Genomic DNA, 21,797 nt, shown 5'->3' on the forward strand with positions numbered 1-21,797 from the left:
TTCTTTTATTTTTTTTTTTAAGATTTATTTTTATTATTTTTTCATTGGAAAGGCGGATATACAGAGAGGAGAGACAGAGAGGAAGATCTTCCGTCCGATGATTCACTCCCCAAGTGAGCGCAACGGGCCGATACTATGCCAATCCGAAGCCAGGAGCCTCTTCCAGGTCTCCCACGCGGGTGCAGGGTCCCATAGCATTGGGCCATCGTCGACTGCTTTCCCGGGCCACAGGCAGGGAGCTGAAAGGGAAGCGGGGCTGCTGGGATTAGAACCGGCGCCCATATGGGTTCCCGGGCGTGCAAGGCGAGGACCTTAACCACTGTGCCACTGTGACGGGCCCTATCTTCAACATTTTTATTCACCATTGTAGTGGATGATTTCATCAGTACAATAAGATCATAAGAAAACAACAAGACATACAGGTGGAAAAGAAGAGATAAAACTGTTCCTCAAAGATGGCCCAAGGACTCGGTCCCTACCAGCAATGTGGGAGGCTAAGATGAAGTTCATGGCCCCTGGGTTTGGCTCTGTGCAGACCTCACTGTTATGACCATTTTGTGGAGAGAACCAGCAGATGAAAGATACCACCTCTCGATTTCCGTCTCTGGCTTAGTTACCCTGTTTTTCAAATAAATGGGGAGAGAGTTTGACAAATGTTGAAGCTGCAGGCTATTAAGATGATACTCCATTTTACAATGTTTGACGTTTTGGTACAGACAGGTCTGCAGTTGGCTTCAATTTCAATGTCAAATCTTTCCAATCACTTCAAATAAATAAATGCTGTGTGTGCTCAAAATAATATCAACAGAGGAAAATTCCAGAAATATTATACTTTAGATAACACATTACTAAAATGACTGGATTAAAATCTAGAAGTAGATTTTGAAATAGCAAATCAAAACTTGTTTCACTAATACCATCAAAGAAATAAAGAGCAAAAATAATTTTAAAGATATCAGCCCAAAGCAAAATTACTAAGCTTTTACATCCTCACTACTATTTACGTAGTATTGCTTTCTTGCTGTGTTGGTCCAGCATTATTTTTTCTTTTGAGAAATACTGTTTGTGTTTCTCAAGCATTCAGCATGGCAAGAGACACAATGGAACAACAATCCAAGTCACAGGAGCAAAACACAAAGTTAGCCATTAAAGAAACACGAACTAAATGAAAGGTTAAGGATTATATTCTGAATTTACATGTTTGCTTTCCACATTTAGACCGTGATACAACATCAGAATACAGTTGCTAAAGTAAGCTAACCACTAGGGTAAAAGAAGTGGTTCAGATATCATTAAAATATAGCTAAGAAATTCTTTCACTTTCTGATACATGAAAGTTACACTAGAAGTTATTTTTAGTTCTGAAGGAGACCCACATACATACGACATACACACATACAGCAAGAGAGACGTTAGACAGGTATCAGTCAGCAATTCCCAGAGACGCTCCTTGCTGTAGTACTACCCTCTGCTTCCTAAAGTTTCTAAACTGCTCCCAGTGCATGCCTCCCTAATGGGACTGTCACTCGTAACACATTTTCCTCCCACCTTATGATGACCTTGGGCTGAAGGATGCCGCAAGGTCATTCTGACAGGACTCATAATGAAGTTCTTTTAAAGTATCCATCATGCCAATTTGCAAAGAGAATAGAAATGAGTGGATCCAGCATTTAAGTGCTTACAATTCTAAGCCCTACAATTAGTCCCTTGAGATCCTGGATCCTGTTATCTCTTTTGATTACAGAGACTATCTCTATAATCCAGCCCACTTTTTGTTCAGGATGATTTCAAGCTGAATTTGTCATTTGCACCTGAAAGAATCCTGTGACGTTAAAACAACTTCCTCAATGTCCAGTATAATCTAAATGCCAGTGATTAATCAATCCAGACCTGTCCCCTTTATGCAATAGCTTCTCCTATTGTGGAAAATGTATTTTGTATCCTACTGAACTTTTATTCCAAAATCTAGACTCCTTGAAGACTAAGAACAGAAAAGAAAGATGTTATGGTAGACCAGGGAGGGAAACAAGGGCACCTAATCCTCTACCACTTCCCTCCCGGATAGCAGGAGTGAGGTAACAGCTGCAAGCATCTGCAAAGGATCTAAGTCACCGGGCATGCTAAGCAATGACATGACAAGGAACCTAAAGCATGAACCATAAAGCTTCTGTCCAAGAGCAACTCAAAACTGTGTTAATCCAAGGAAAGAATGAAATGTCTTCTCTCTTCCCTTTGCTATACCTACCCTGTGGTAATAAAGACAATGTGTAATACCAAACTAAAACCTTTTACATTTCCTGAGGTGAGCAAGAATGCATCTATTTCCATTTAAAAACTGTTTATTCACTTATGCAAAGAGAAACAAGTAAACTAATGGTTTAGTCTTTAGTAACAACCCTCAGAGCAAATGTCATTTTCTTATTTTCTGACTTTAAATATTCCCCTTATTTCTTTGGCTGCACTTATTATGATTTGGAATTACCTTAGTTGTTCCTTTTTATCACTTACCTGCTTATTCACTTTTTAATTGAAAAGGATCTTGCCAGTTTTGTTTGCCACATTTTAACAACCTGGTTTATAAGAAGACACTAAATATTTAATAAATTAAACTGTTGCAAAAATGAAAATTACTACTATGATAACTATAAAATATACGAATCTTGAAGTTAAATGATGTGTGATTATTCCTGTGTTTGAGAATTTGGAGTGGAATGGACATTTATAGCACAGGGGTCAGTAGTTGAGAGCTGAGGTATTCTCTGTAGTGGTGGTAGCAGAAGCTCAACTGAGCTGTGGCACTTTCAAGCCACCATGTAGGAAGGCTGCCTGCTTCATTCAACCTGGCTTTTTTCACAGCAGTGGCTGACAGACACATTCTGCATAAACTTATTCTTAAAAGCTTTATTTAATCTTTAATTAATATGTGACAACTGTAAATAATTATAGGGTACAATATTTGAGTGAAGAGTTTCAAAATGCATTGGGATAGGCTGGTGGAACCACTGTTCCAGAAAATTTGGAGCTAAGGTAGCTGAAGACACCGTCAATATGTTATAAACATCATAAATGTTTTCATACTGTAGCAACATTGAATTATTCCTGGCTTAATGTTATACAGGTTTAGGTAATTCATGCTTTTTCAGAATTACAGAGATAAATGAAAAATTAAGGCTTCTGTACCTTGCAAATCTTTAACCTTCAACTGTATTAAAAAAAATAAAGGTTAATTAAATCTTATACTGGAGAATTTTTGAATAGCGGGATTGAAAAATTTCTTTCTGCTGTGTTAATATTTTTATTTGACTTGTTTTCCTACAAGGAGGCTGTACAAAAATATGGTTAGCATTCCCCCTTCCCAGCAGCAGATTTAAAACCAGATTAGTTGTAATAGGATTCCAGGATGCGGGTAGATGTCTACTTGTCACGGACGATCTCTCTGGCAATCAGTTCCTTCATGATCTCATTGGTGCCACCATAGATTGGCTGAACTCGGGCATCCACATAAGCTCTGCATAAGCCACAAATTGACAGAATAAATCAGTCTTAGGAATCAGAAACTGTTTCAGCAGATAAATCATTAACTGAATTATTCATTTAAGGAAATCCAAGCAACAGAAAAGAATACTTTTCTAGTATGATACTTACTTTGAATAGGTACAATTAAACAAAACCAACCTATTTAGATATTGAAAATCTATGTGGTTTTCTTTGAGTTTTCTCACGGTTATTACAAAATCAAGAATGTTTCACCTGCTTTAAATTTGGCATGTACAATTCTTAGTTAATCCATTTCATACTTAGAATTGCATGGGATGTTTTAATTTCTTGCTATAGCTAATGTTTCCCTCAAAAGCTGAAATCCCTGAGTGTTGTAGAGAATAAAAGATAAAACAAATGACTATTTTTTAGTATCCCTCCAGATCCTAATACTATGACCACTATAAGGAATACAAAGTAAAAATACTTTAGAAAACATCACTGCCTATTAAAGGTAACAAGCAATTGGTTTTTGGAAATGTTTTTGACAATTTCTAGTCATTCTAGTAATACGTGGGTTGAAATACTAAGTGACTAATTCTAATACCCTCTACTCTGACCTCCTAAAAATTACCAGTTCACACTCAGTTTTCTTTAAAATGACTTATTTGAAAGGCACAGTGTCAAAGAGAGTGAGACGCAGAAACAGATTTCTTATGTAAAATGTGAGCACAACAGCCAGACTAGGCCAGGCCAGCACCTGCAGCCTGGAACCACATCAAGTCCCCCATGTGGTGGAACAGACTCAAGTAATTGAGGCATCACTCACTGCTTCCCAAGCACACTAGCAAGGCTCTGGATAGCTTAAGTTCAGTAGGCAAGACTTGAAGAAGTAGTATTCTGATATGTACTTTGGTCATACCAAAAGGCAGCTAACCCTGGTGCACCACAACATTTTGTCTCAGGAGCTCACTTTCAGAATATCTGAAAGGGAGAGAACACACACACATGTACATACAACTCTTAAGGGTCCTCCCTATAGGTGGCAGAAGTCCAAGTGCTTGAACCAATACCTGCTAGCTTTCAGGGCACATTAGTAGGAAGTTGCATCAGAAGCTGAGGAGCCAGGACTCGAACCAGAATTGATAGCAGATATAGGTAGCCAAGCAACAGCCTGATGTGCTGTGCCACAACACCTGCCCCAGGAGTTCACCTTTTTAAAAATCTTTGAGAGGTAGACACACAGAGAGATACAGAAAAGGAGAGAACTCCACCAGCAAATCTACTTCCCAGAGCCCAGCACAGCCAGGACTGAAACAGGCATAAGCTTCAAGACAGGAACTTAATCCAGGTCTCCAATGTGGATGGCAGGTGCCCAAACACCTGCTGCCTCTCAGACGTCACATTAACATGAGTCCTACATAGGCTGTTAACCGCTGGGCCAAACCAAACTGCCCCCAAAGTTCACTTGTGATAGTCACGATGGCAACCAGAACACTGATTTTATTATTTTTACCTTTTTCACTTTGTCCTCTCATTTAACCCTCTCATCTGCGATCAGGGGAAATGCTTAGTTTTCTAGGTTCTTGGAAGTTCACAGATGTTAATATGCTTACTAACTAACTGTTGTTTTACTGACAACATAACAGAGAACTGGCAGACTGGATTGAGAATCTGGGCATCTGCCTGTACTGAAGTATTTTTAATTACATCACAGCATTTTCATTGGCTCAGACATTTAAAGTCAACTATTTTGAGCTTTGTACTTTTCTAGAAGAAGATGAAATTCAAGGATATCATTTCCAGATGTAATTATGTCTTTTCTTTTTTTTAAAAAAATGATTTTTACGATAAAATGTGCCAGTTCTCTAAGAACATGGCCTTTGAAACAAGAAAACATTCAGTAAATACTTACTGATTTCATTTAGGGTATTACAAAGACAATTTGGAATTTCAATAATTTCAGATGAAAGTCTTACAAAGTTTTGAGTCTTTTATATTTTCAAATATATTATTTTCGCAGCAGATTCTGTTGTTTGCCACAAAATCCTGAATTTGAGTTTTAAGAACCTATGTGGCATTGCAGAACTGTTTGAAATTGTACTGCTTTGTAAACATTTTTTCAGCAGGGTTGGACATTTTTTTTTTTTCCATATTAAAGAAGTTCCAAGGAAGTATGTCACGCCAGATATCAGTAGACCTTTTATAGGTTACTAATTAAATTTAGTCATCAACTAAAATTAACACAGAAAGGCAGCAGCGGCAATGTTTAACTACACTGCAGTGAAGTTCTAGCTCCCGGATGCCCTTCCGAGCACAGTAGACAAGTCGACAAAAGTCAAAACTCAAATCTCACTTCTTGCAACCTGAAGAAGTCTGGTAAAAGTGAAATAAGCTCACATGCTAAATACAATGAAAAAACTACTAACAATAAAAAAGTAAGACAAAGGGCCTTTTTATCTTTTAAATTAAGGCTCATCTGCCAATGTAAAATTAAATAACTCAATTTGCCCTGAGGAATATGAGAAAGCAATTAGAATAATTGTCCTCTATCATACACTGTATCAACATACTACCTTTTGTGCCTTGCTGCCATTTTTTATATTGGTTGATATTAAGATTCTCTAGGAGAGAAATAACCATATACTTTAAAGATTCATAAATCTTTGAACCAACAAGGCTGGCCTTGAAGGGTGATTATTCACCATTTAAAAGAAAAAAAGAAATCTCTCAAACTTAAAACAGGGATTTCAAAGAAGCCATCAAGCTACCATCTTGGCTTGTGACTGCTCTGAAGGAACTAATTCTGAGAAAACAGAAATCATGGCTGATGCCCTCCACACTGTAATTCTGAGCCATCAGGATGGAAGATTCCTTTCCACCAGAAAAGCCTTTCTCAGAACCTGCACTGAACCACAAAACCTGCTGTGCCACTCCGTAACAACACGGGAGAAAAACATCAACGTCCATTTTTTAACTGCTTTACTTTCTTAGCATTTTGAACTTTGCGCATACGATGGATGGCTACTGTGAACAAAGCACGGAAATGCACAGTGCACATGCACTCCAGCCACGACTGCATGTGCATTTCATGACTGTACAAACGTGGTGTTTCTGTTTTAAAAATAAGTCTGCTTTTGATAAAGACCCATAGCAATGATGAAAACATATACCAATATAAAAACCCAGGTACTGATTTTACAAAAGAAATAATTTAGCTACTTCATGCCTTCATTCCCAAGGAGAAAAAAGCCCTGCTTGATCCTGGGTTCTTATTAAAGGCTGTATATCATGTACATCCAACGATTAGAGCTTTCCAATGGTTAGAGAAAATTAGTAAATTTATCTATGCTAGAGCTTCTGTTCTTAATATACCTTTAATAAAATGTTTAGTCTCTTCATTAAAGACTCTGAACATTATCAAGTATTTCCCATTATGTGTGCCAAAATGATAAATGTGAAAGTACTAGACTGTCAGTTTAAATATAAGTTTAATAATTTTTTCTTTAGGATATTCCTGTACGTAGGTAAAAAGTAGAAAATCTTTCAGAGGAAAAATATATTTTCTAAAGTGATGAGGAAAATGCCAAAGGGAGATTATTATGGTGAAAGATAGGAAAGAGGGAGAGGAAAAGTTATGGAGAGAAGGAGAAATAAGGAAGGGCATACTGCCTATCACAAATTGACACTAATCTGGGCCCGGCGCGGTGGCGCAAGTGGTTAAAGGTCCTCGTCTTGCACGCCCGAGATCCCATATGGGCGCCAGTTCTAATCCCGGCAGCCCCGCTTCCCTTCCAGCTCCCTGACTGTGGCCTGGGAAAGCAGTCGAGGACGGCCCAAGGCTTTGGGAACCTGCACCCGCGTGGGAGACCCAGAAGAGGCTCCTGGCTTCGGATCGGCATAGTATCAACCCGTTGTGGTCACTTGGGGAGTGAATCATCGGACGGAAGATCTTCCTCTCTGTCTCTCCTCTCTGTACATCCGCCTTTCCAATAAAAAATAATAAAAATAAATCTTTAAAAAAACAAAACAAAACAAATTGACACTAACCTAAGCTGATGAGAGTATATTCATAATAATGCAATTTCCTTTAATTTAAAGGAAATATTCTGGGAAGAAATAATTTTCTAGTGCAAAACCAATAAATAAATAAATAGATTTTTAAAAAAAGAATAGGTTATTCTGCAAGTTCCAGAAGGTGCAGATAGAGAAGCAGGGATTAAAGGTGTATTCAATGAAGTAATAAATGAAAACTTCCCTAATCTGGAGAAAGAACTGGAAAACAATATACAGGAGGGCCACAAAACTTCCAACAGAGTTGATCACAAGTGAACCTCATCGTGACACATAATAATCAAGTTTTCTTCAGTTGAGCAAAAGAAAAAAATTCCATAAATGTGCACGTGAAAAAAATCCAGTGACATACAGAGGAACCCAAATCAAATTCACAGCTGACCTCGCAGAGGAAATACTACAGGCCAGAAAAGAATGGAGTGACATATTCCAGATTCTAAAAGGGAAAAATTTTCAGCCCAGAATAACATATCCCCTGCAAAGCTCTCCTTTGTCTTTGAAAATGAAATAAAATTCTTCCACAAGACTAGGTGATTCCATATTGCCATTTTTTTGTGTTTGCTTTACAAAGTGATATTGGTTGGATCCTGCGTGCTCCTCAGGAGCAGTAGGTGGCTTCAGGGGGCTGTCAGGGGTCTTTTTGCCCCTGCCCAGCTGGTTCTAGGGACTTGGGCATGTAGGCTTACATAGGGAATGGGCTATGGCACAAGTGAGGCTGAGTGGAAACGCTGGGGGACATCAATGGCCAAGGCTACCATACTTTCAGGTAAGCAAGGGTGCGGAGTCCAAGTGGTTTGGAGGGGAGAACGGGAAGATCTTTAAAGGTCAGTCTGTTCTCTGTCAAGAGAACATTTTGAAGTATCATTTGTAGGGCAGGTTTGGAAGAGGCAAATTCATGGGAAGAACATCCCAGTAAAATGACAACAGAACACTAATGCATGTAGCATAATGTATGTATGTACTAATGTAATATAGCTGTGTAATGGAGACTGTCATATCTAGTAACATGTCATCTAACTTCATGGCATTACAAATTTCTATTTTACTTTCTATTGTTGATTTTGTATTATGACTTTTTATTTAAGGGGATGTACGGTAACTGTGAAATGGAGACTAACATCCAGATGTGAGGACACAATGAAGTATGCATTTCTATTTCCAGACAAAGATGGACTTACAACGAAACTGTTTACTATATCCTGACAATAGGATGCTGGACTCTCTGCCATTGTCCATGCCCACAATGAAGGACATATGACTGAGTATGAAGAACTATATTTTAGTAATGATATAGAGGAACTACGTGGGGGGAGGGAACTGGGGAAGGGATAAGGGAAATGCTAGGAGCCTATGGAACTGTATCATAAAATAATAATAATAATAAAATGTAAAAAAAAAAAAGTCAGTCTGAAGCACCAGCACATATGGGAGACCTGAGCTGTTAGCATCAACCATCACCGAGCTCCACTCACCGGCACACACCAAAGCCAAGGTTGGAGCCTACCAGACAGGGCAAAATTACAGTAACCACTAGTGAGAATTGGATTAGGAGAAAGGTGAAGCTAGGATGGGCCAAGATAATAACTAATGCATGAGCGATTTGGGTCTTGTGGCAGAATCTGTGGGAGATTAATGGGCTCACCCCTACAGAACTGCAATCTCTGCTGGCACGGCCAATAACTGTGGATGGGAACAGGCTTGGCTGGGGAGCTAAGGAGACATCCCAGCTGGGTTGGGAATCCCACTGGTGAGCAAGAGGGCTGGACTGAGGGTAGCCGGCTGGGCTGGCCATGGCTAGAGCCTCCCTCAATGTGGGTGTGGACTGGGACTGGGGAGTGACAGACTGGTCTACACTTCAGCACCCACAGGTACTCCTGAGCACCAGAGTGAGTGTAAAACAGGCTGGGCTAGGTCTTGATGTCCACTGAACTATATGAAAACTGTCTTGGCATAAACCAGGCTGTAACACCTAATAATAAGAACCAGAATGGGTGCTGGGCAGTTGAGCAAGGCCACTGTTTCTGCCAGGACAAGAGGTGAACAAAACTAACCTGGGCCAAGGACCCACTGGTGCACATGAGATCTGCCACTGGAAGGAGATCTGACAGAGGATCCTGGGAAACACCTTTGTAGAGATGCAGTCCATTCAGATGAGTGCAAGAACCAAGCCAAGGAGCAGCCCTGACCATGTCAGGTTAAGGTACCCGCCGGCATACATGTGGGTCAGCTTTGGGGACAGACCAGGCTTGGCCAGTTCACAACATCCACTGGCAGATCTGAGAACTGGGATAGGGTCTGGGAGGGGAAAAGTCAGTCCGCAACGCCAGCCAGCTCACACTGGGGATGCTAAGGTGAGGTGAGCCATGTCAGCCTGGGGTCTGTTGGAGCCGGGTTCATGAGTTGCAGAGGTGCTGGATCTGGTGGGGCTCAGGTCACCTGGCCCGGGTCCTGGAGCCACCTGCGAGGTGGGTGTCAGGTTCGTGATCCCCAGGTGTGGGGCATCTGGCAGGACTTGGATCACCTGGCCCGGGTTCTTGGACTTGTCTAGCAGTGAAAAAGGCAGAGCAGTGGACACAGACCCTGATGCACATGGAGAATATGGCAGCTCATTTGGTACCATCATAGAGGAAGGAGAACAGAGCAAATTGGACAACTACCCTAGCAAACAACGACAGCAAAAATCTGGGTGAAGGGAGACTTGAAGTAAACTACGTCAATCAATGGACATTGGGAGAGTTGCCTCATCCTTGGATCGGCAAAATCGATAGCATTTTAGAACTATCCAAACCACTTAGTCAGAACCTTCAGAACATGCTCTACAGCAGGTCCCTGGCATGATGCTGGGGGTGTTTTCCCATCCCTGTACTGGAACATTTGAGAGGATAGGTGCGACTTTCCCCTTTAACACCCCTCTTCCCCCAGAGACAGGAAGAAATAGAGAACTTAGAAACAATTACTCATCCACCTTTCCCTAACCCTCAATCCTTCCCACTCTGGTCAACGATGTAAACATCATAAAAAATAAAAATTAAAAAAAGTGATACTATCAATATTTGATATATTAAATCAATACTGGCATCTGCACTTTAATAATGATAAAATCCTACTTGCTTCCATATGTATGAAAGCTGTAGGCAGCTGAAAAAGATAGGAATTTTAGGTGTTCTTAAACTCCAGTAAAGAAACTTTCTCTCTCCTTCACATCACTAAACAGAGTACAACAGAACAATCATACTTACTTCGCAATTGGATACTCCCACATGTATCCTGAACCTCCGTGAAGTTGTACACATTCATAAGCCACTCGATTTTGTAACTCAGATGCCCTAAATGGTCAAAAAAATAACCAAAAAAGGAAAAATTGACATGGATTTTCATTGATGCTTTATGATCAGAAAAAGTTTGTGAATATTTAAATGCACACATTCATCAAGCAATTCAGAAAGCATATTACATAATCACCAGACATAAGAAATATTACATATGGATGAACTTTCAAGAGAATACTTCACTCCAAAAATACCTATTCATAAATTATAATTCTGATTGAGGTTTTTGTTACGGCTCGCAACAAAATGTGGAAAACCTAAATGTGCCAGGTTTTGGTTATTTCACACTTGAAAAGGATGACTTTTTTCCATTTGGCCTAGCCTTAGTTTCTGTGTGATCTGTAACTGAAGGTTACAATTCTGAATTTCAGCAACTGAAAAAATTCTTACTGTTTTGACTTTTCAAAGAAATAACTAAAGGTGAAAATTAACTGAGAATAAAAATATAAGATGTGAAATTATTAATGTGTATATCATCATATGGAAAACTTAGTAAAAAATTATTCGGGCCCAGTGGCGTGGCCTAGCAGCTAAAAGTCCTCGCCTTGAATGTGACAGGATCCCATATGGCCACCGGTTCTAATCCCAGTGGCCCTATTTCCCATCCAGTGCTGCTTGTAGCCTGGGAAAGCAGTCGAGGACGGCCCAAAGCTTTGGGACCCTGTACCTGCAAGGGAGACCAGGAAGAGGTTCCTGGTTCCCGGCTTCGGATTGGAGCAGCACCGGCTGTTATGGTCACTTAGGGAGTGAATCATCGGACGGACGATCTTCCTCTCTGTCTCTCCTCCTCTCTGTATATCTGACTTTGTAATTGAAATAGATAAATCTTTAAAAAAAAATTATTCAGCTGGTGACCTTTGTGGCAATTTGGGACACCTCCCACACCCAATACGTGAGGTTAGTTCCAGTTCTGATTACCCTGCTTCTGATGGAGCTTCCTGCTATGTGCGCACCCAGAAGACACTCACAGTGCTTGCCACCCACATGGGAGACAGGGTGGAGCTCCTGGCTCCCTGTTTCAGCTTGGCCCAGCTCTAGTTACTGCAGTCACTAGAGAAGTAGAAATCACAGGGGGACGACTCACTCTGCCCCCTCTCCGCCTAAAATCAATGAGTTAATTTAAAAAATTATTTGGACTTTCCTTACCTCTCCTCCTCTTTATAATAAATATGATAAATATAAATACAAATATAATAAATAATAATATAGACACAATAAATATGAAATGCCTTTCAAATAAAATAAATCTTTAAAAAATGCTTTTGGGGCTATTATTCCTGTGTTTGAATATACAAGTGCGTGTTTGTATTGTTTAATACGAACTCCTTGAGAAAAACAACTTCTCTGAGCCATCTCAACAATTTTACCATTAACACACCTAACATGACAGAGAACTGGCAAGAATTTTATTGGCCTTAACATGAAAAAACAGGTTAGTGTAAAATGCTTTTCTAATTACTTTTCAATAGTGAGAAGTAAAAAAAAAAAAGGTAAATACAGATATATTTTTTTAAAAAGTAATTTTAAACTCAGGTCATGGGGCAAATGAGGATGTTCCTAAAAAACACAGTAATAATATAATGATTAACAGACAAGATTCTGCAGGTAGTGATATTTTGGAAAATTATATACACATATACATATGTATATACATACACATATATTTGCATTTGGCAAGTAGATAATGGTATTTCTACAGATCTAAATTTTTGCTTCCTCTGCTTCAGTGCTAATTATCAATATGTTTAAAAAGCTAATGAAGCTAACAGCTACTAAAACTAGTCTTTTTAAAAAAAGAAATCTAAAGAAATGGTTTACGTTTTTTCCCATTGGTCAAACAATTTGCTGTAAGTGTAAACATAAAAAGTCTCCTCCCAACACCCAACCTGGCGGTTTGTCACTGCAGACTCTTTATCTAAAGCACTATTTGTCTATTTCCCCTATGTTAACTTATAACTGAACTGAAAAGAAGTTAATGAATAATGACAAGAATTTTTTCCAGGTTACTTTTGGGTTAATGAGATGTGAGAATGTTTTAAACAAGAAGAATCCAAATCCACTTTCAGAATCTGATTTAGATTGCATGTCCTTGTATGTTAAAATACACAAAAGCTTCATGGGCGAGTCTTTTAACTCATTTTTGTACTATTGCTAATCATCATGAATTCAAATGAAAATGTTTCAGAATTTAACAGAACATGTTTTTCTTTTCATTTAATAAAGCATGAATAACTTTTACTCGAATTGTCAATTCTTCAAGATTGTTTTCTCCTATGTGGAACACAGTCTAAGTAGAAAAATCTGGTTGAATAGTCAATTCAACAATAACAAAGAATTATCCCAGAGAGAGTTCAACTTAATTGCAGTCATTTGATGAAAGAATCAGGACTCCATCTCAAGACATCTAAGTGTTCTCTCTCAGCCTTGCTGCTTTACTGCTCTTCAGATAACCCGAAATTAAACTAGAACTTCAGTAAACTCATTAGTCATCCTACCTCAGTCTCTTTGTATTTTATTTTTCACAGCAAATTAAGAATTAAATACAAGCTCAACTTAATTTTTAGCTGCTGATAAAAGGGCTCACTGTAATTTTCAGCATTTTTTTAAGCTGACTCCCATTGCTGCTTTTCCGGCTCACAGCCTTTCTTTATGACCCTGTAGGTTGTGTTTAAAGTTGGCCCAATGCCCAGTCTCCACACATTTCTAACAGCCGGAGCACACATACCAGTATTTCGCCATGGAAGCAGTGGCAGAGTCCAGACGTTTCTTATCATGTAGCTCGAGACAGCTGTCCACAAATGCTCTGGTCACACAGATGTCCGTTTTTAATTCTGCTAGTTTATGCTGCACGGTCTTCAATTAAAAGGAAACAAAAGAGTATATTAGAAGTATATCACTTAATATTTTTATCTCTATATATTAAGTACCTACTGACTAGAATAAAAAACATAATGAAAAGGTGTTTGGAGTAAAAGTAAAGTGGAATTGTTGTTTTCGCCTCCCCAAAATGGGAGGGAAGGCCTGTACTAATCAGCAGACGTTTAAACAACACTGTATTTTTATGCTAAGGAAATGTCTATTAAAATATGAATAAATGAATAATACTTCATTTTTTTTTATTCCAAAGCATAGAATGAGTTGGGCATTTGGCATAGAGATGAAGCTGAATTTAAGTCCTAGCTCTGTTTCTGACTCAACTTCTTGCTGATGTGTGCCCACTGTGGGACCTAGGATTTCGGTCCCTGTCACCTACATGGGAGAGCCAGATGACGTCCAGGCTCCTGACTCTGAGCCAGCCCTGGCTGTAGGCATTGGGCAGTGAACCCCAGGGAAGAGAGATTTATTTTTGTCTGTCTTCCTGTGTCTCTGCCTCTTAGCCTTTCAATTGCAATGACAATAAACCAAGATTACAGGAAGCTGCTCTTTAAAAATAGCTTTGCTTTAATGTGTGAGCACCATCTTGTGGCAGACCTTTAGCTACAGCAACAGAAAACACTTTCCCCCTAAAAAATCTTCAAGATTGATTTCTCTGATGAAATTAAGCATTCAGATTTCTCCGTTTCACCTCTTTGTCTTGGGGTAAAACAGTAAAATAATAACCTGGGTGGGCAAAGTGGTTCTAGATCACTTTTTTGCTCATAAGACAACAAATTAAAGTATCTGCTGCATGTTTTCTAATACTGCAAATACTTAGATTTGCAGAATGCCACAGAGGCATAATGGAATCAGAGCACTAGAGAAGCCAAGGTCCTTGTCTCCGTCCCATCCCGCTCAACAGCTTATCCAGTTTGTTCACTACCTTGAATTAATGATCTAGGATTAAGTCATCAGGATACAGTTGAAACATCATGGAAAAACAAAACAAAAGGTAAGTTTATTTTGGAACCTGTGCATAGTTTTGTTGTAAAACACATTTCCTATGAACCTTCTGAGGATGCTTCAAATGTCTACATCCTACCCTCTCCTGCTGGCCATGGACAACCAATAATACTGTAGGAATGTATTCTGTTTAGAACATCTTCAGCTCTTCTCGCCTGCTCTCACTTCAAGTTTTGTTTCACTCCTGTCTCTTGAACGTGTTTTTCTGTTCTCTTTGATACTCGATTCTTGAAGTCCTTCAGAAAACAGACTTAGACTTCATAAGCCAGGTTTCCACTTTAGCTAACCTCCAGAAGTACACTCCATTCTAAAAGACTTTGTAAGTTGAAGGTCCACCCTAGTCTTCTAGCTGTATCTTCCTTCTGGAAATTCACAAAGTTCAATTCAGGCAAGAAATGAGCAAATGACCTGAACAGAGATTTCTCAAAAGAAGAAACACAAATGGCCAAAAAGTGTAAGAAAAAAAATGCTCAATATTACTAGCCACCAAGAAAACACAAATTGAAACCACAGTGAAGTGTTCTTATTTCAGTCAGAACGGTCACTGTCAAAAAAGACCAAAACAAACAAAAAAACAAACAAAACAAAACAAAAAACCAACACACTAAAAAATCCCCGTAGGGATGAAGAACAAAGGGATCCACTGTACACCATTTGGATATTGTGGAGAAGAGTATATGGAGGCTCCTCCAAAATGAAAACAGATCTACCAAATGACCTAGTTATCCCACTTCTGGATGTATGCCTGAACAAAATTAATTCAGCATACAAAAGACACACTCCATGCTCATTGCAGCATTATTCACAATAGGCAAGATATGAAATCAAGCTCTATCTGTTCATTAAAGAATGAATGAGTAAAATAATGTCTCTCTCTCTCTCTCTCTCTCTCTCTCTCTCTCACACACACACACTACAGTATTTGGCCATAAAGAAGATGAAGCCCTGATATTTGTAGCATAATAGAACTCAGTATCATCGGGTAAATTGAAATAAGTCAAGCACAAAAAGACGAATGCCTGTTCTCTCACACATGTGGAAATTATTATTACACATATTCAATTCAAAATTTTTAAAGTGATTTCTAGAACCAGACAAGAGAATGGGGCAAAGTGTTGAGGCAGGCTGGATAGCAATGCTTAAACAGTAGGGCAAATGTAACAGGTTCTGGTAATGAAGTATAATAACTTGCATAAAGAACTATAACAGAGGAACTCACACATACACACACACACACACACACACACACACACGATAAGAAAACTGAAAGCAGGTTTCCTGGTAGTGCTGGTTTAAATTATGTATATGTGTTGAAAAGCTTCACTGTCCCCCTTAGAAATGCTCAAGTACTATATGTTTAATCAAATTTTCAAAACTGAAAAGAATACAGATGTTTGGCTGTAGATCTAATGAGTGAGAAATTCACCATGACAGACACCATTACATATGGAAATTGGTGACAAAGTGGTATAGTGAAAGACAAACTGGAAATTAAACACACCCCATGTATATTCTCCAAGCATGGTGGAAACAGATTCTCCAAGGATGCTGGCCCTCCTTTCACTGCTGCACACAGCAATCTACAAATCACAAAGGAGAATCTTTCCATACCACTGATGACAGTTTGGTACTTCCATTTTATGAAAATCCAAGAATGGTACAGTATAATGACACCCAGGAATTGACAGCACCACAGCGTGTCAAGCAGAGGAGCAGCTCTGAGAGAATTCCTCAGAAGTGGCTCATCATTGAAGTGTGTTCATGAATAACCACTGCGGGGAGCCAGAGTTGCAGTGCTGTGAGTAAAGGTGTCTCATTGGGACACTGGCATCCCATACTAAAATGACAGTTCAAGTCCCAGCTTCTCCGCTTTCAATCAGCTGCCTGCTAAAGCACCTGGCAGAGTATTGCAGGAGGGTCCAACCTTTGGACCCCTGCATGTTGGAGACCAGGTGGAGTTCTGAGTTGCTGGTATAAGCCTGGCCCAGAATCACTACTATGACCATTTGGAGAGTGAATCAGCAAATGGAAAAAAAAAAATCTCTGTTGCTGCTTTTCTGTTACTCTATTTTCAAATGGAGGAAATAAATGCATTTTTTAAAAGACAAAAGAAAAGCAAGTCCTTCCCTTGGCTTTCTCCTATTTTCTTACAGAAACAGAACGACCTGGCATGTTATGATTACTTAAGGGAAATACATACCCTGTAATCTGTAAAAGTTTCCCACTTCGACCCTATGAATTTAAGTTTAATCACAGAAGATATAAAGATGGAACAAGAGATGGAAATAATACGAAAATAATTTACATATTGAAAAACTCTGACCTAGTTCAATGATACTGTCTACAAACTTCATTTGAAAAAATAAAGGGGAAACTGACAAATCTTAAAATACTTTTGACTCCAGATGATGCCATATTTGAGGATTTATGCATATTTACAACATGTCAAGATCACGACCTCTAGACTTGATTCTCTTAGAAGTCATTCCCAACGTGAATGCTGAAAATTTCTAGAAGATGAATTTAAATTTCAGACCATATAGAATATCCTACAATTTTGCTTCATCTTATCCAGTAAGGTACAGAGATCTGAAACAGCTAATGCCTCTAAGGGTATAATTTACTCTCCTGGTTTTCCACAGAGATTGTTTATATATTCCTGGCATTGAGTTGTACATTACTGAAATGAACTGGACTTTGATTTTCACTCCAAACAATGCATAGTACTTTCTGAAATCATTAGCTCACGGATGGCAACTAATAACCACCACATATTATTAGCAAAGTGCTTTTCATAAATGATCTACATACTTACTGAAGTATTTTTAACAGCTGTTAATATTTTCTAACAAAAATATTACAGCTAGCACTTTTTAAATTCTGAGGTTATTAAGTATACTATAGTCTTATAGTTGTGACTGACAAAATTCTTAGAATTATAAAACTGGATGATAACTTTGACAATTTACTTAGTCTACTTTTCATTCAAAGAATACCACTGATTACATTCTCATATATTATGATTTAAGTAGAAAATAATACAAATTAAGTTTGCTATTGAATCATCACATACTTGCTGTCTTAATAACTATATAATCTCTTTTTGGAGGGATAGAGGAAGCATTATTTTTTTCCCTGTCTTTAAACTGCCTAATGCTCTGTGTCCTCAGAATCAGTTGCATATATCATACAGGAAATAACAAATCATGAGCTATCATTAGGAAAAAAAAATTCCAGGTTCTACCACTGTGATGTGGCAAGCAGACCTGCTCCCTGCAATGCCAGCATGCGATACTGACACCAGCTTGAGTCCCAGTGGGTCCACTTCCAAGTCAGCTCCGTACTAATTTGCTTAGGAAAGCTAACGGAACATGGCCCAAGTGCCTGGGCCCCTGTGACCCACGTGGGAGCCATTAAGAAGCTCCTGGCTCCTGGCTTCGACCTAGTCCCGTTTCGGCCATCAGATCCTTCTGGGAAGTGAATCAGTGGATGGAAAATTCTGTCTCTTCCTTTCTCTAACTCTGTGTTTCCTGTAAAATTAAATAAATCTTAGAAAAATGAAAAATCTATTTTTACTTTTTGCCCATTAGGTGGAGAATGGAGAAAGGAAAAAAGAACAACCAGTTTAAATTTGTGGGCAATAAAAAAGGTGTATGAGTTCAAAGTGTGGGTTTCTGAATCTGAATATCTGTGTACTTTTGAATAAGTTATCTAACTTTTCTCTGTGTCAACTTCAGGATAATTATAATATTTATCCATAGAATTATGACCAAAAAAGTGATGACTAATGTATGCCATGCAGTCAATAAATGATAGCCATTTATTTAATATCCATTTTTTTTTCTTTTAGATTTATTTTTAGTGCAAAGTTCAGATATACAGAGAGGAGAAGAAACAGAAGGAGAGACAGAGAGGAAGTTCTTCCATCTGATGATTCTCTCCCTAAGCAGCCGCAATGGCTGGAATTGAGCCAATCCGAAACCAGGAGCCCAGAGCCTCTTCTTGGTCTCCTGTGCGGATGCAGGATCCCAAGGCTTTGCGCTGTCCTTGACTGCTTTCCTAGGCTACAGGCAGGGAGCGGGATGGGAGGGGGGAGCAGGATTAGAACCAGAGCCCATATAAGATCCCAGTGCTTGAGTGTTGAGGACTTTACCCACCATGCTACCACTCTGGGCCTTTAATCTATTTTATTCTATTCCATGGAAAAATCATGAGACTTGACCTTAATTAAAAAGTGTAATTTAAAAAAAGTGTTCAAAACAATAAACAAAAAAAAGCAGAATGGTTATATGATCATGAAATGATATTCAGCCAAGTCTACTGTGACATTTAAGGTCTTCTATTTCAAATGAATCACCAGAGCCACAGAGTATCTACACCTAAAATATAAAGCTACTGGTACTAACTGGTCATTTCTTTTATCTGAATATATTCCTGGATTGAAATATAAAAATACTGTTCAAAACATTTACTTGGATAAAACATGGATATTAGAAGAAATAGCTCAAACATTTCAGAACATATGTAATTGCATGAGAAACACACTACCACTATTAATATTCTACTATGTAAGACTGGTGTTTCATCTAGCGGTCAAGAAACCAACTAGGATTCCCACACAGGAGTGCGTGGCTTTCAGGCTCAGTTCCGGCTCCTGACTCCAGCTTCTAACACACACCGCAGCTCTGATGGCTCAGGCACCTGAGTGCCACCATCCACATGGCAGACCTAGATTCCATTCCTCAGTCAGGAGTCTGGCCCTAATTATTACAGGCTTTGAGTCACAAACTAGCAGTCGGAGCACTATATATCTATCCCTTTGACTCTTCAAAAACAAACAAACAAAAAATGGAACAAACCCGCCAAGTCCAAAAGTTTGAAAAGAAAAACTGCTTGTGGAATAAGAATGCTACTGGCACCTACAGATATTTTAGCAAACTGTAAATGAAAGTAAACAAATGACACTTGGAAAAGAACAGAGGTTTGTGTTTTTTTTTTCTTTCATTCTTTCTTTTTTGGCATGAAAAGAATGTAAAGACAATAAACAAATATAATCATGTGTCACCAACAAGGGCCACTCTCTGGAAGGCACCAGGTGATCTTGTACCTGTGTGAACAATGCGGAGTTATGTACACAAACCTAGACAGTATATGCCAATCACTGCACATGAACTTGTAATTATGAAGCTGTTGCTGGCCTAACAAGCACATTGTTTAGCAAGTGAACATTCTGTACAAGTAGCAGCTCTCTCTACTATAAAACAAAAGGCACAACGTGGTAAATACACAAACTGGTAACACAGCCGTCTATTATTACCAGGCACTCTCTGCCTTAGATCGTGGTGGGTGCAATACTTGTATGATTGGTAGCACGGGTTTACTCACATCAGCTTCAACACAACCATGTGAGGAATGTACTGTGCTATGTTACTGGCTCCATCCTGAGCTGACAGAAATTTTTCAGCACCTTTATAATCTTACGGGATCACTACTATATTTATGGTCAGCTATTGATCAGAATATTGTTATGCTGTATCTGGCTACGTTTTAAAATAAATCTTCTCCCCTCACGGAAAAATACAGATCACTTTTCTATTTCCTTCATGGATAAATTTCAAATAATATGCCTTCTGAGTCATTGGCAGTTCAGTCATGTGGGTCATATTATAGTCATCTTTGTTGTGATTCAACATGAAGTCCATAAAAACAGAAAATGCAATTTTCTCCAGGGGAGGAAAATCATGTCTTTTTGGTTTAAATATCACAGCAGCTAAACTAAGGCTGCTGCGGCTTCTCTGCTCATGGTCCAGCTTCCTGCTAAGGCGCCTGGCAAAGCACAGGAAGATGGCCCAATGCTCAGGCCCCTGCCTCCCATGTGGGAGACCCAAATGAAGTTCCTGATTCCTGGTTTCAGTGGGGATTCAGTCAGCAGATGGAATAGCTCTCTCTCCTCTACCACTCAGTCTCTAGCTCTCTAACTCTGCCTTTCAAATAAATAAATATTTTTTAACAAAAATTTTCATTTTCTTTATAATTTTTATTTTTTTAAAGATTTATTTTTATTATTTTTTCATTGGAAAGGCGGATATACAGAGAGGAGAGACAGAGAGGAAGATCTTCCGTCCGATGATTCACTCCCCAAGTGAGCGCAACGGGCCGATACTATGCCGATCTGAAGCCAGGAGCCTCTTCTGGGTCTCCCACGCGGGTGCAGGTTCCCAAAGCTTTGGGCCGTCCTCGACTGCTTTCCCAGGCCACAGGCAGGGAGCTGGAAGGGAAGTGGGGCTGCCGGGATTAGAACCGGCGCCCATATGGGATCCCGGGGGTGCAAGGCGAGGACCTTTAACCACTTGCGCCACCGCGCCGGGCCCTAATTTTTAAAACAAAACTCCAATCGCAGGTTTTTTTTGTTGTTGTTGTTGTTAATGTTGCTTTTTACTGGTGGGATGTTTTAACAATTTGATGAGTGTATTTCCTATAAATTATTCCTTCCTTTAAAAAGAAACTAGAGGGTCTAAAGTTTGATGAGCATATCTGGTGATTGTGGTCATCGTATACTGAGCCCTTCCATGTGTATCTTGAACTTCATGGTAAACAGCCACTCTTACATCCACACATTTATCCACCTGCTTTCTTCAGGCTGAGCACTTACCTCATATTAAAGCTGATGAACAAGGCAAAAGGCAATAAAATGGGTCATGGATACCAGCCAGTAGGCCAGCTATGATCTAGTTAGATGAGTTTCTCACTGTCTCATTTTCAAAGGTCCCCTTTGCTCCATGCCCCCTTTACTCGCTTTTCCTTGAAGGACATTCCCAATTGGTATCTAAGGAAATAAACTGAGTTATCAGTGTGACTACACCGACACCCAACCTTTCCATGGAGAGAGGACCGCTGCTTCTGAGCCAGAAAGGTTTATCTCCTCTTTTGTCAGTATCAACACCCTCACACTTTCTCAGAGTGTAACTGGTCAACCCCTTTGTATCTAACTCTTTCCCTCTACTAAAAGTTTTTTCAGGTTATTAGAATTCACTTCAG

General features: G+C 39.2%; 1 protein-coding gene across 1 annotated transcript in view; it reads right to left on the reverse strand.

Annotated features, from left to right (window-relative positions):
• Window positions 1-2,886: 2,886 nt before the first annotated feature.
• Window positions 2,887-21,797, reverse strand: part of ACADL (acyl-CoA dehydrogenase long chain) — a 39,733-nt gene continuing 20,822 nt past the window's right edge. The window contains exons 9-11 of the mRNA XM_040984623.1: window positions 13,606-13,733; window positions 10,791-10,877; window positions 2,887-3,508 (exon numbers count right to left, since the gene is read on the reverse strand). Coding sequence (XP_040840557.1) covers window positions 3,415-3,508; window positions 10,791-10,877; window positions 13,606-13,733 — 309 coding nt within the window. The 3' untranslated portion in view covers window positions 2,887-3,414. The remainder of the gene's footprint in view (window positions 3,509-10,790; window positions 10,878-13,605; window positions 13,734-21,797) is intronic.

This window comes from Ochotona curzoniae, unplaced genomic scaffold (assembly GCF_017591425.1).
Source record: "Ochotona curzoniae isolate NIBS_2020 unplaced genomic scaffold, NIBS_Ocur_1.0 contig_4148, whole genome shotgun sequence".
Taxonomy (NCBI): Eukaryota; Metazoa; Chordata; class Mammalia; order Lagomorpha; family Ochotonidae; genus Ochotona; species Ochotona curzoniae.